The 12035-nt window shown below is 36.6% G+C and overlaps 1 protein-coding gene across 6 annotated transcripts in view; it reads left to right on the top strand.

Annotated features, from left to right (window-relative positions):
* Positions 1–12035, top strand: part of NAV3 (neuron navigator 3) — a 295341-nt gene that overhangs the window by 121788 nt on the left and 161518 nt on the right. For all 6 annotated transcript variants that reach the window (XM_054696195.1, XM_054696193.1, XM_054696194.1 and 3 more), the window contains one exon: positions 8505–9531. In XM_054696195.1, coding sequence (XP_054552170.1) covers positions 8505–9531 — 1027 coding nt within the window. The remainder of the gene's footprint in view (positions 1–8504; positions 9532–12035) is intronic.

Genomic DNA, 12035 nt, shown 5'->3' with positions numbered 1-12035 from the left:
TAATTATTGTGGCATTTAAATTTTATAAATTAAGACACTTCATTTGAAGGATTAACCAAATTATCTGTAATGTGCTTCCTGGATATTTTTAAGTGGAAATATGCTTTCTCCTTACTTTATCAAGCATTAGGTGATGAATCATATGAATCAATTGAAGAATTTCTAGAATTTGTAATAGTAAGTTTTCATTTACAAAACAATTTAATTTCTCTATTTAAAAACATACTGTCGAAAACACAGTAGGTTTTCAAGAATTGTAAAAATAAGTTACATGAAAATTTTCTGACTTATGAGAGGAAATCAGCTGGAAATCACAAACTGCATTTCAAAAGATAAATCTAATATTTTAACAATAGTGCAATTCAAAAAGAATAGTGTGTTCATATTGCTATTTCTCCAAATGAATTATGCTCTCAGTGATCTGTCATAGATTATCACTTGCAAAGAGGCTGAAATGGAAATGATGTTATAATAGACAACAATGTCATTCTGCCATTCTGTTGAATGGAATATGGGAAAACATTTCAGAACAAATGGTAAAATGAAGATAGAATTGTTTGGAGAGAAGTAATTCTTTTGAGAGTCTAAGTTTCTTTTCTTGATTATCTGCTCTTCAGAAGCTGTCAATGAATAGTATGTTGTGATATAGTATGTTAATAGTATGTTAATAGTGTGTGTAATAGTATGTTATCAATTTGCACTTAAACATCCTCTGAGAATAGTCCACATAGTTATATGCTTTAAAGAAAAGCAAGTAATTGTTCATGGAAAACAGGTTCTTATGAAAATGATGCCTTGCTGCATGTGAACATATGGTTCATATGTCTGGAGCAAATTATCTTAAAAAATAATTCTTGTTTTATATTATCCAGGTAATAAATATTAAAAAGGCTAAGCAATTGAGCATTATTAGGAATGGTAAATATCCCTAGCTTTATTTGGAATTTAGTTTTTGAATTATTATCTGTAAATACTTCTTACCTGATAGAGGTCATTAGCTGAGTTGTTTTTAGATGTTGCTAGGAAACATGCCACAGCACCAAAGGGCATGCAACCATCTTTTTATTGTCTCTCCCATGTGATTCTCATGTTATGCCTGTACATAACTAAAGATATTGCCTTTCTGATTTCCTGGATCTAATGATGTTTCTTCAGTGTGAAGTTAATTTACATTCAGCATGGTTAATAGGATCATTGCCAAGTATTTTAACAATGTTTCAGTTCAACATTTTTAAAACTCTAAGGTTTAATGCAAATTTTGCATTAGAATTGGAATTTTAATTGCTGAAGCATAGATATCTAGTTCTTAAGTATTTTATTTTTTCAATTACTCTGAAATTACCTTAAAATCAAAGAACTGAACTATTTATTTTTCTGGCCATCCTAATAGGTTTTACTTATAATATTACTTTATTGTTGATTTAATTATGTGTTCCTCTGTAACTTTTTGCTTTATTTCTCAAATATTTAAACCAGCCTAAAATATAATGTTGACATGATAATTTTAGGTTTATCTTAGAGGTTTTCATGAGGTAATAGAATTAAATACATGCCATGTGATATGTTTAAATGGACTTGGGTGTAGATGTTGTTTGCCCATATATGCGTGTTCACATATTGAAGTCAAAATACATTATATGTGCCTATACATAAATTATATACTTCATAAAAAATTGGCTGGTAAATAGAAACTTCCCTAAACTTTTCAGTATTCCACAGAGTGTCACTCTAAGATTGCAAATGGTACAATGTGAGCTTGTAACCAGACCCCTGTAATTCCATTCCGTGTTTCTGTTGAATCATCATAAACTCAGTGATTGAGGTATTTCACAAGCAAATTTCTATGGAAGACAATGCGGTGACATGAAAAGGAAGCGACCAATGGGTAACAGGAAATATTTGGATTTGAATGCTACTCTTTTTTTCCCCCACTTCTTTAAATGTTAAAGGAATATTTTGATATATTATTATGAGATGACAGTCTAAATTATTTTCAAATAAATTGCCATGGTCATATTACTTAATTATTTCCTTCCTCCAGCAATGATCTGAAATCCTGAAATTGTCCTACATGCAGCAAGCACCATATATATCACTGAATACAATGCCTGCTACACAGTGAATACTTCAGAAATACTGGTGCTCTTTTCATCATTGTTGTTTTACATTGTGTATTTCTGAGTTGAAAGCTGGCATGCTTTCACCTGCATGATAGCATTATTATTCATTGAGGTTGAATAAATAAATAGGTTGACGATGTTACCTATTTCCTTTCAGAGGCTAAAAGAGGCTGTTGGCAACACGGTGCTAAGCTCTAATGCTAGCTGAAGTTCCATAGAAATGTGTTTATTTAAACTCACATGCACCTGGTGTGACTGCCACATTCACCTCATACATTAATTATGGAACTAAATTGCCATTTCATTTTTCCCAGGTCATCAGTGTTATTCCCTTCCTTCCTTCCTTCCTTTTCTTTTTCTTTTTCTTTTCTTGTAAGGTGGAATAGCTAAAAATTAACCTTGGGAATTCAGGTATTTTCTAAACAGGCATTAAATCTTTTCTTACCTCAACTCAGAAGGTTGGTACAAGGAGGGTGTCCAAAGAGAAAGTATATAGTTTTCTGAGTACACAGTATCTCTGTTGGAGGTTTTCCCCATTTGTGTTCTGTTCATTGATGAAGAAATAAAACAATGCTTTTTTTTTTTTTTCTGTTTCTTCGGGTTTTATTACATGGGGGCAGCAGACACAGCCCAGAAGCAAGTTCCCGTCCCAGAGGTGATGACGCAGCAGGGTCCCTCGCTCGGCCCGACGCCCCAGACTCTCCCCAGGGCAGAGGGAGAGTGTCCCCTCTCTCGCCACAAGTTCCTGAGTGGCCCCACTGTCTGCCACCCCTCCTTCCCACAGGGCCAGCCTCCCCCATATCTTCCACCCCGCACCAATACCTGAATCTCCACCCGGGGCTAGGTGGGTCCTCCCTCCAGAGGAGGGTCGCCCTGTGTCTGGCACTTATACGCCCCCTGGGGCTTTCTGGGGCCCTGCTCCTCTCATGGACTACCTAATTAAATTAATTTCAATCTTGTGACAAACGTGTATCTTTCTGGAAAGCAATACCAGCAGAATTTCTGGGTATGCAACAAATATGGAAAAGAGATAGTCAGAACCTCCAGATTGGATGTCAGATAAACTCAAGTTCCATTTTGACTTTGTCTTTTCTAAGTTTTACTATATGTGTGATTTGAAACCAGTATACTTACTCTTTCTGAGATTAAGTCTTCTCATTTCTCACAAAAGCAACCATAACTGTATAGCAGATTTTTAGTGGTTTACATGAGAGACCGCTTTTAAAGAAATTTAAATGTTATTCCACGTATTAAAGTACTTGGTTATGCAAGTAAGCAGTTGATAAGTAATACTATTTCGGTTGTGGAAAAGTTGGTGATGGTGGATGTGGATGAAGAAGGGGAAGAAAGGAGAAGAGGCATTAGAAATTTCTCTTTGGGGTTCAGAACAAGAAGCATGGTTGTAGGTAGAGATAGCCCTGCAAATACAAGATACCGATCCTCTGCTAGAATGCCTCATATTAGTGCACTAGACATCTGCTCTATTCCCCATTCCCAGATAACAATTCATTCATAGTCAGGGAGGGTCATCAACATTCAGTAATATATCAGTGCAACCAGGCTACTTAATATTTATATAAATGGCAAAGGCTGTAGAAATTTTGGCAGCACCATCTGTAGGAAGCACAAGTGCTACCATTTTAGGTGCTGTGATTGCGCAACCTTTATTGTGAGGATCCAAAGAGACTCATTATTCCAATATCTTCCTGATGTGTAGCAACCTTTGTTTTGTCCTCTTAATGAAAGCTGAACTTCATTGCTGCTCTACAGAGACAGGCTGGGGACAGATTAGGAGGTGAGCTTAGAGAAGTGTCTTATATATGTGAAATGGTCTGAGGAAGATTTTACAGCTGTTGCTGTGACTGTGGGTTGGAGGTGGAAGTCATAATTTGAAGTCCCTCCTGTCTCATTTTTGGGTGTGTGTTATTGAAATTCTTCTCCTCTACTTGAATTCTTATAGTAGTCTATTCAACTAATGTCAGTGTACTTAAAAGAGCACCCTGATTGGTTCTTTTCTACCTCTTCCCTTATCCTCACCAAAGCCCCAAGGCACACAGGGATAGGGGTTCCCTGACTCTTAACCTAGTTATAGATATAGGAAAATACATATTAAATAGATGGCCAAAATGATGAATTACAGGGCATTAGGAAGTGATCTCTAACCACCAATTGCCAAACATCTAGATGAATTTGGAGTTGGCGTAGATTCTGAAATCTGCACTCTAATATTCTAATATCTAATTCTAATATTCTAATATTCTAATATCTAATATCTATAATCTTATATTCAGAGTCTGTAATATTAATTTTATAGCAGTACAGCTATGAAACATTGAATGAATTTAGCTAATTTGGAACTGCCATAAAAACAAATCTTTAAAGCTGATAATATCATCAATTGCCATTATTCTGAGTCTGTTCAAACTTTGCTAACTCAAAACATGGCCTGTGACCAGCAACAATGACATCATCTGAAAACTGGTTAGAAATGCAGAATCTCAGAATCTCCTGCAAATCTGCTGAATCATAATGTGATGTGCATTTAGTAGGATCCCCAGGTAAATTATATGCATGTTAAAGTTTGAAAACCGCTATTTAAACACAGCAAATGTCAAACATTCTAAGGCAATTACAAAGGTTGGGCTGTAGAGTCATAGAATGTGCACTCAAATCCTAGCTTCCCTGCAAGCCATGCACCACTGAGTAGTTTGTTTAGGCTCTCAAATGACATTTTCCTCAAATGTGAATTGGAAATAGGCCCTCCTACCTCACCAGGTTATGTGAACACTAACTTGATATAATGCAGTTAATGAAATTTCAATGCAGTGCCCGTTGACATTATTTTTATAGAAATTATTATTTTCATTGTTGACAGTAAAGCACTGTAAAAACAATACTTTCATTGGAAAATAGGAAATGCCACAAATAACTCTTGAGATTAGTATAGAAAGTGAAAAGGTCATCATGTTCTTCACAATACTCACAGTTTGGTTTTTGAAGTACTATGTTTCTCTCCTATTCTGTATTCTAACATACACACACACATACATATATATACTTTTTAATATATATGTACACTTAACAATGTAAATAAGTAGAATAAAATTTCACAATGTTTCTCCTGGCTTCAATGTCTATATGTCTCCGTTAGCTCATCAGTCCTGATCTTATTGAATCCTGCACTACCCTCTCTGCAACTCTGATCTCTATCATTTTTTACTACCTCACCTTCATTTGACATTTAATATGTATCATCCATCTTTTATGAGTCTGACTTCTTTCCTCTGAGTAGATAGTAAGGTACATTGGAATATCTTTCATAGTCACTCATTAAATCTTATAACAGATGTTGTGCCTACCTTCGTGTCCTGTAGGTTGTAGGAATTGAATAGCATTGATTAATATCACTAGAAGTGGAAAAAAAAGAGTCAGATGTATGGACAAAAATCAGTGAAATAGTGAGGTCACTGTGTGAAATGCATCTGCATGTACACAATTCACTGAACTTAAGAAAATTAATTTTGTTTAGAGGTGTTTTTAGTTTCCAGTAAAATCAATTAAGAAATAAAGTTACTTGGTGTAATTTTATTAAAGACATTAGTTAGACAGGTACTACTTACTAGATTTCTGTGTTCAAGGAATAATACTATAATTCATGAACCATTGAACATTTAAGAAACAGGTTAATATAGTGGTTGATAGAATTAACTTAGAAACACAGATATGTTCAATTCTTAGTAATTTTCATCATATGCTTTAAAATATAAATATACTATGTAAGCATTTTACATTTTCAGTGAACTTCTACCTCTGAGTTTTTATATATTCTATGTAATTTTATCCAGTTGAGGTGAGAAAATTTAGAAAGACAGTGAAAATAAGAAGTCAATATTGGTATACCAATTTGTTTAAGAAAACTTTAATACAAAATGCATTTGTCTATACTACTATTGCCAATATGAAATTCACAAATCTAAGATGTTATTTTAGGTATACTTTAAAAAAAAAAAAAAGCAAATCTTGGGCCTCCCCGGTGGCACAGCGGTTGAGCGCTGGGTTACGAAGCTGCCCGCGGCCTCTGCAGTGTCGGTTCGATCCCCGGCTGCTCCCCGGCCACCGGAGGAGGGTCCCATATGGCACGCAGACCTCTCCTGCCTCCCGCTGCTCCCCTCAGCAGTGTACTTCGGCCCTTCTGCCTGCTCTGCTCCCCGCTCTGGCTCTGGTGAATTCTCTCACCCTCCCGCGCTTCTGACTGTACCCAGTGCTTGTATAAATAAATAAATAAATACATACATACATACATACATAAAAAACATTTCTCTAAAAAAAAAAAAATGCAAACCCTGAATAAGACAAAAATTCAATTAACTAGTGCCTTCCTGGTGGTTCAGGGGGTTGGGATGCAATCTATGAAGCTGTCTGCAGCCCGTGCAGCACGATTTCAATCCCTCGCTGGCCAGGGAGCTACCCAAATGGCACAGCAGACCTCTCCTGGCTTGCCCCCTGCTTCCCTCAGCAGTGTATTTCAGTCAGTCTGCCTGTTCTGTTCCCCACTATGTCTCTGGTGAACCCTCTCACCCCCACACCTCTGGCCTGTATGCCAGTTCTTGTATGCATAAATAAATAAATCTTTAAAAAAATTAGTTAACTATTTAATCTCTTTCCTATAATTTCCTTTTTTTGTATGTTACTTTCCTCTTCTGAAAAATAGGTAAGATTAGTTTTCTGTTCCAATGGACTTAATTATATATTATTTGTCGTATAATTTGGCATCTTTGAAGAAAATCCTTAAAAGTAAATGTATTTTAATTTTACATTTATGAATATTAATAAAATTTAATGAACTCCAATTCATGAATATTACATAAAAGATGTCCTTTATAAAATATTTCCATTGGGCATTTTATCAAAAATAAAATCTATTTGTCAATATTATTTTAAAAAAATACCAAATGGAACCACTGTTACATAGATATCTAATTTAATCATTTATCATTCCACCCCTAAAAATAACCAGTGTGAGGAAGGAGGTATTTATGGTCACTGTAACTATTGATTTATGACCTGACCAGAATTATATAGTTACCAGTATTGGTATAATTCTTTTAATGTCAAACTCAGTTCTTTTTTATTCTATATTATGCTGTAAAAATCTCATTTTCATCCAGTTTTTTGTGGTCATAAATATGACTTGTAATCAGGCCTTAATCAGTGCTGGAAGGGTCATAAAATTCATATCATAATGAGACATCTGAGGGGAACATAAGCAAACAGTAACACAATGTTAAGTACTTACATGGTGTAAGTTTTTATTTTTCTATAGACACCAAAGTATCTTGATTTTGTATTAGAATTTAAAATCCATTCAGGTCACTACAGGAGGCTTTATGTGTGCTAGTTAGAAGCGCAAGCTCTGATATCAATTCAAATGTAGGCTTTGTGACTTTGAAGGTGTTATATAGTCTTTGTCTCAGTTTTTTAATTTGTAAAAGGTAATGATAGTATTAATTCATAGGGTTGTTATAGGGATTAAATATATATGGTATTTATATATTTTAGTAGATGTTTATACAACCCTAAATTTGAATGTTTCATTTTTATACAAATAAACAATAAAACAAAAACTAAAGCATCATTCCTAAGTACATTTAATCTGAAAACATTACATAAGCTCCCTACAGGTTAAAGCAATTTCTTAATGTTCATCATACAATTTATTTTTTTTAAAGTTCTTTTAATTTATGCATACAAGTACTGGGGTGTAGGCCAGAGATGCAGGGGGTGAGAGGATTCACCAAATACAGGGTGGAAAGCAGAACAGGTGGACTGACTGAAATATACTGCTGAAGGGAGCAGCGGGCAAGACAGGAGGGGTCTGCTGCACCGTGTGGCTTAGCTCCCTGGCGGGAATAGAAGTGCTGCAGTGGCTGCAGACAGCTTCTTATTGCTGAGGGTTAAGCCCTTGTGCCACCAGGCAGGCCCTCATCATACAAATTATTATTATGGGACAAGATGGACTATTTTACTGCTATGAGCAACAGTGGTGGCTGGAAAAAATAGAATTGCTTACAGGAAGGATAAGTGCTTGTTCATCTTCAGATATTAATGACTACCAAAGTTATTTGAGTAAGAATAATTTTAGACAGGACTAAAAAGCAAGTTTTTTTTTTCTTCTGAAAAATCAATGCTTCACAGATGCTGAATTTCTGATATAGGGTACAGAAAGAACCCCATCTCCGAAATGAGTGATACTGCATAGCTTGTCTATTTTCAGGTCAGAGGAGAGATATGTCTATGTAACTGTACTTAGAAGTACTCTCTGATGAGATATAATGATTGTACTAATCAGAATTATCTTTATTTTGTTTTCTTAACAATGTCCAGATTCCTCCAAAGGACCTCAACCATCTTCAGGTGTAAATGGTAACATGCAGCCCCCTGGCATCGCAGGGCAGCCCCCTGCCTCTGCCATCCCTTCTCCCAGTGCCAGCAAGCCCTGGCGCAGCAAGTCCATGAATGTCAAGCACAGCGCCACCTCTACCATGCTAACGGTAAAGCAGTCCAGCCCAGCCACCTCTCCCACTCCGCCTGCAGACAGACTGAAGCCCCCTGTCTCAGAAGGGGTCAAACCAGCTCCCTCGGGGCAGAAATCCATGCTTGAAAAATTCAAGCTGGTCAATGCCCGGACTGCTTTACGTCCTCCGCAGTCTCCCAGTTCAGGACCCAATGATGGTGGGAAGGATGATGATGCTTTTTCTGAATCTGGCGAAACGGAAGGATTTAACAGTGGTCTGAATAGTGGTGGCTCAACAAACAGCAGCCCCAAAGTGTCACCTAAGTTAGCCCCTCCAAAAGCTGGAAGCAAAAATCTCAGCAATAAAAAGTCTTTGCTACAGCCAAAGGAAAAAGATGAAAAGAACAGGGACAAAAATAAAGCTTGCACTGAAAAAGCAGTCAAAGATGAGAAGGATCAGGTGACAGAGACAGCTCCAAAAAAGACTTCTAAAATTGCAAGCTTGATCCCAAAGGGCAGCAAAACAACAGCAGCCAAAAAGGAAAGTTTAATCCCATCTTCCAGCGGGATTCCAAAACCTGGCTCGAAGGCGCCAGCAGCAAAGCAAACCATTTCACCTGGCAGCACAGCAAGCAAAGAGTCTGAAAAATTCAGGACTACCAAAGGCAGCCCTTCCCAGTCCTTACCTAAGCCCATAATCACCGAGAAAGCAAGCACATCTAATTGCCCTGGTCCTTCGGAAGGAAGGGAAGCCAGCCAAGCTTCTCCCTCTGGTTCCTGTGCTGTACAGGTGGCACAGGGCACCGGGCAGAGTGCTGGCAATGGTGCTGTTCAACTCCCTCAACAGCAGCAACACAGCCACCCGAATACAGCCACAGTGGCTCCATTCATTTATAGGTAAGGTGACCTCTATTCAGCCACAGTGTGAACATTTGCAGTGTTGCATACAGAGTATAATAAGGGAGACTGTTAGAGAGGCATTTTACCTGGTCATTTTGAAACAGTGTTTCATTCAAAGACAGAGGTATGTAGAATTAAACTTTTCCAGAGAACATATCCACCACATTCTTGTCTTCTCCCCCATGCTCCTATTTAAAAATTTGAGACTTTCAAAGTTAACCTACTTGTTACTAAAGGTAAAATTGAACCCTGATGCCTTGATTTTTTTCCTGTGTCTATTACTGTCACTCCTACTGCTATGAGTATTAGCCTTTAATACAGATCTCAGTTTTATAGTTTAGTGATATTTTTGTGAAAGTATCCTATAACAGTTAAAGGGTCAGGCTGTGAAATCAAAACAGATGTGAATTTAATGCCCAGCTCTGCCAGCTACATGACGTGGCACAGGTTAGTTGATGTCTTTTACTCTCATTTTCTTCATCTGTCAAACAGCAATAATAGTATCTGCCTTATAAAATTGGGAAGAATTGCAGAGGTGATGTGTTTAAAATGTTTACTATATATCCTAGCACACTGCAAATGTTCATTACGTGTAGTTTTTAAGGCTTTGCTTCCTCAGCACAAAATTTGTGTTACTTTTCCACAGGCAAAAGTTTCTAGGCAGAAGTAATAATCTATGTAGCTATTTATTGTATTTGTACTTTATTAGTTTTTGTATCATATTTATTTTTAGCATTTTATTTTACAGGTATAAAAATATATGCTATATTTTAAATTATATACCCTACTATGCAGTTACAAAACTAATACATTTACACTATTTTTCTATGGTTTGTGTGAATCAATTAGAAATATGTCAGTCACTGCTGTGTCCCAGTGAAGAGAAGTCCAGGGAGGAGTGATGTCTGTCCTTTTGGGCAGAAAATTGTTGTTCAACAATAGGAAAGAAATGTTCTTAACAGGTGGAAGGTCCTGCTATAATTCAAAGACGGGCCAAGATTATATTGTTTAGCTATATATTGAATATATTAAGTATGTTTTTAAGTAAAGCAAATAATTACAATGATTCATTCCCCTTTAGTGAATGTTGGTTTTTTTTTTTTTTAAAGATTTATTTTTATTTATTTATACAAGCACTGGGTACAGTCAGAAGCGCGGGAGGGTGAGAGAATTCACCAGAGACAGAGCAGGGAGCAGAGCAGGCAGAAGGACCGAAGTACACTGCTGAGGGGAGCAGCAGGCGGCAGGAGAGGTCTGCGCACCATGTGGGACCCTCCTCCGGTGGCGGGGGAGCAGCCGGGGATCGAACCGGCGCTGCAGAGGCTGCGGGCAGCTTCGCAACCCAGCGCTCAACCGCTACGCCACAGGGGAGGCACTAGTGAATGCTTTTTTTTTTTTTTTTTTTTTTTTGAGGGGGTGGCTTTATATACTCAGCAAAATAAATGTTCCTGGGACACCTCATTTAAGCCTACTATTCTGACTTTGGTAGCAATAATTCATTTAAAGTGTGTATTTGGATCAGATGGAAATCTGTATTTCCTTCCAATTCTAGGGTCCCTATTTGACAAAGCAGAAATTAAGGTATCAAAAAATCATAATACACATTACAAAAATAAGTTTTAAATATGTCATACTAAGGACACCTGTGGATTTCAAAATAAATTCTGTAAAACATCAATCATTTTAAGTCATCACAAATAGATTTCACAGGAAAGTGCAAATCTAAGCAAAAGAATGTGTCTGCCAGTTAGCAGGCTTCTTTCCATAAATAGCAACTGGCTTTTAGAAAGGCAGCATACAATGGATATGAAATTAGTGGTTGCCTTTTGAAAATGTAGAACTTTTAACTATAATAAAGCGGGAACAGCTAAGTTTATAGGTTAAAGTGTGGATCAGCTATGTGATATTGACAAGTTCCTGAAACTCTTAGAGGTTTTGTTTCCCTCTTTAAAATGAAAATTATAAAAGTGAGATAATGTAACCATATAATTAAAAAAATACAACTGTAGAGTGAGCTTGTTCCTCCAGTGGTTTTGTGGTGTTCAGACTATAGCCCCCAAAGCCAACTAGCCTGAGTTGGAATCTCTGTTGTCAATGATTAGTCATGTGACCCAGGTAGGTAACATATTTAAGTCTCTGAGTCTCAAATTCCTTATCTATAAAATGGGGATTATAATAACAAACGCTGCCTTTAAAAGGATATTTTGATGATGAAATGCCTTAATACTTATATAAGACTTACAAATGTAACCACCACATTAGTAAATGACATTCCCTAAATTTCAGTTTCTAATTATGAAAGTGTGGTTGGCACAAATGGTTATTTTAAAGGCTAATAAATCAGTCCTTATAACATTTTTAGCACAGAGTCGGGTTGGAACTTAATGATTTATATAAATGTCAGTAATTATTTTTATTGTCAGTAATATAAGGTAGTTGAAAATGAACCATCTAATAAGAAATTTCACCTCTTAGTCTACACATGAGGCAATAATTGTTTG

This window comes from Talpa occidentalis, unplaced genomic scaffold (assembly GCF_014898055.3).
Source record: "Talpa occidentalis isolate TD23 unplaced genomic scaffold, MPIMG_talOcc4v2.1 talOcc4.16, whole genome shotgun sequence".
In the NCBI taxonomy this organism is placed as follows: Eukaryota; Metazoa; Chordata; class Mammalia; order Eulipotyphla; family Talpidae; genus Talpa; species Talpa occidentalis.
Note: the sequence above shows the minus strand (reverse complement) of the source record. Positions and strands in the feature narration are given on the sequence as shown.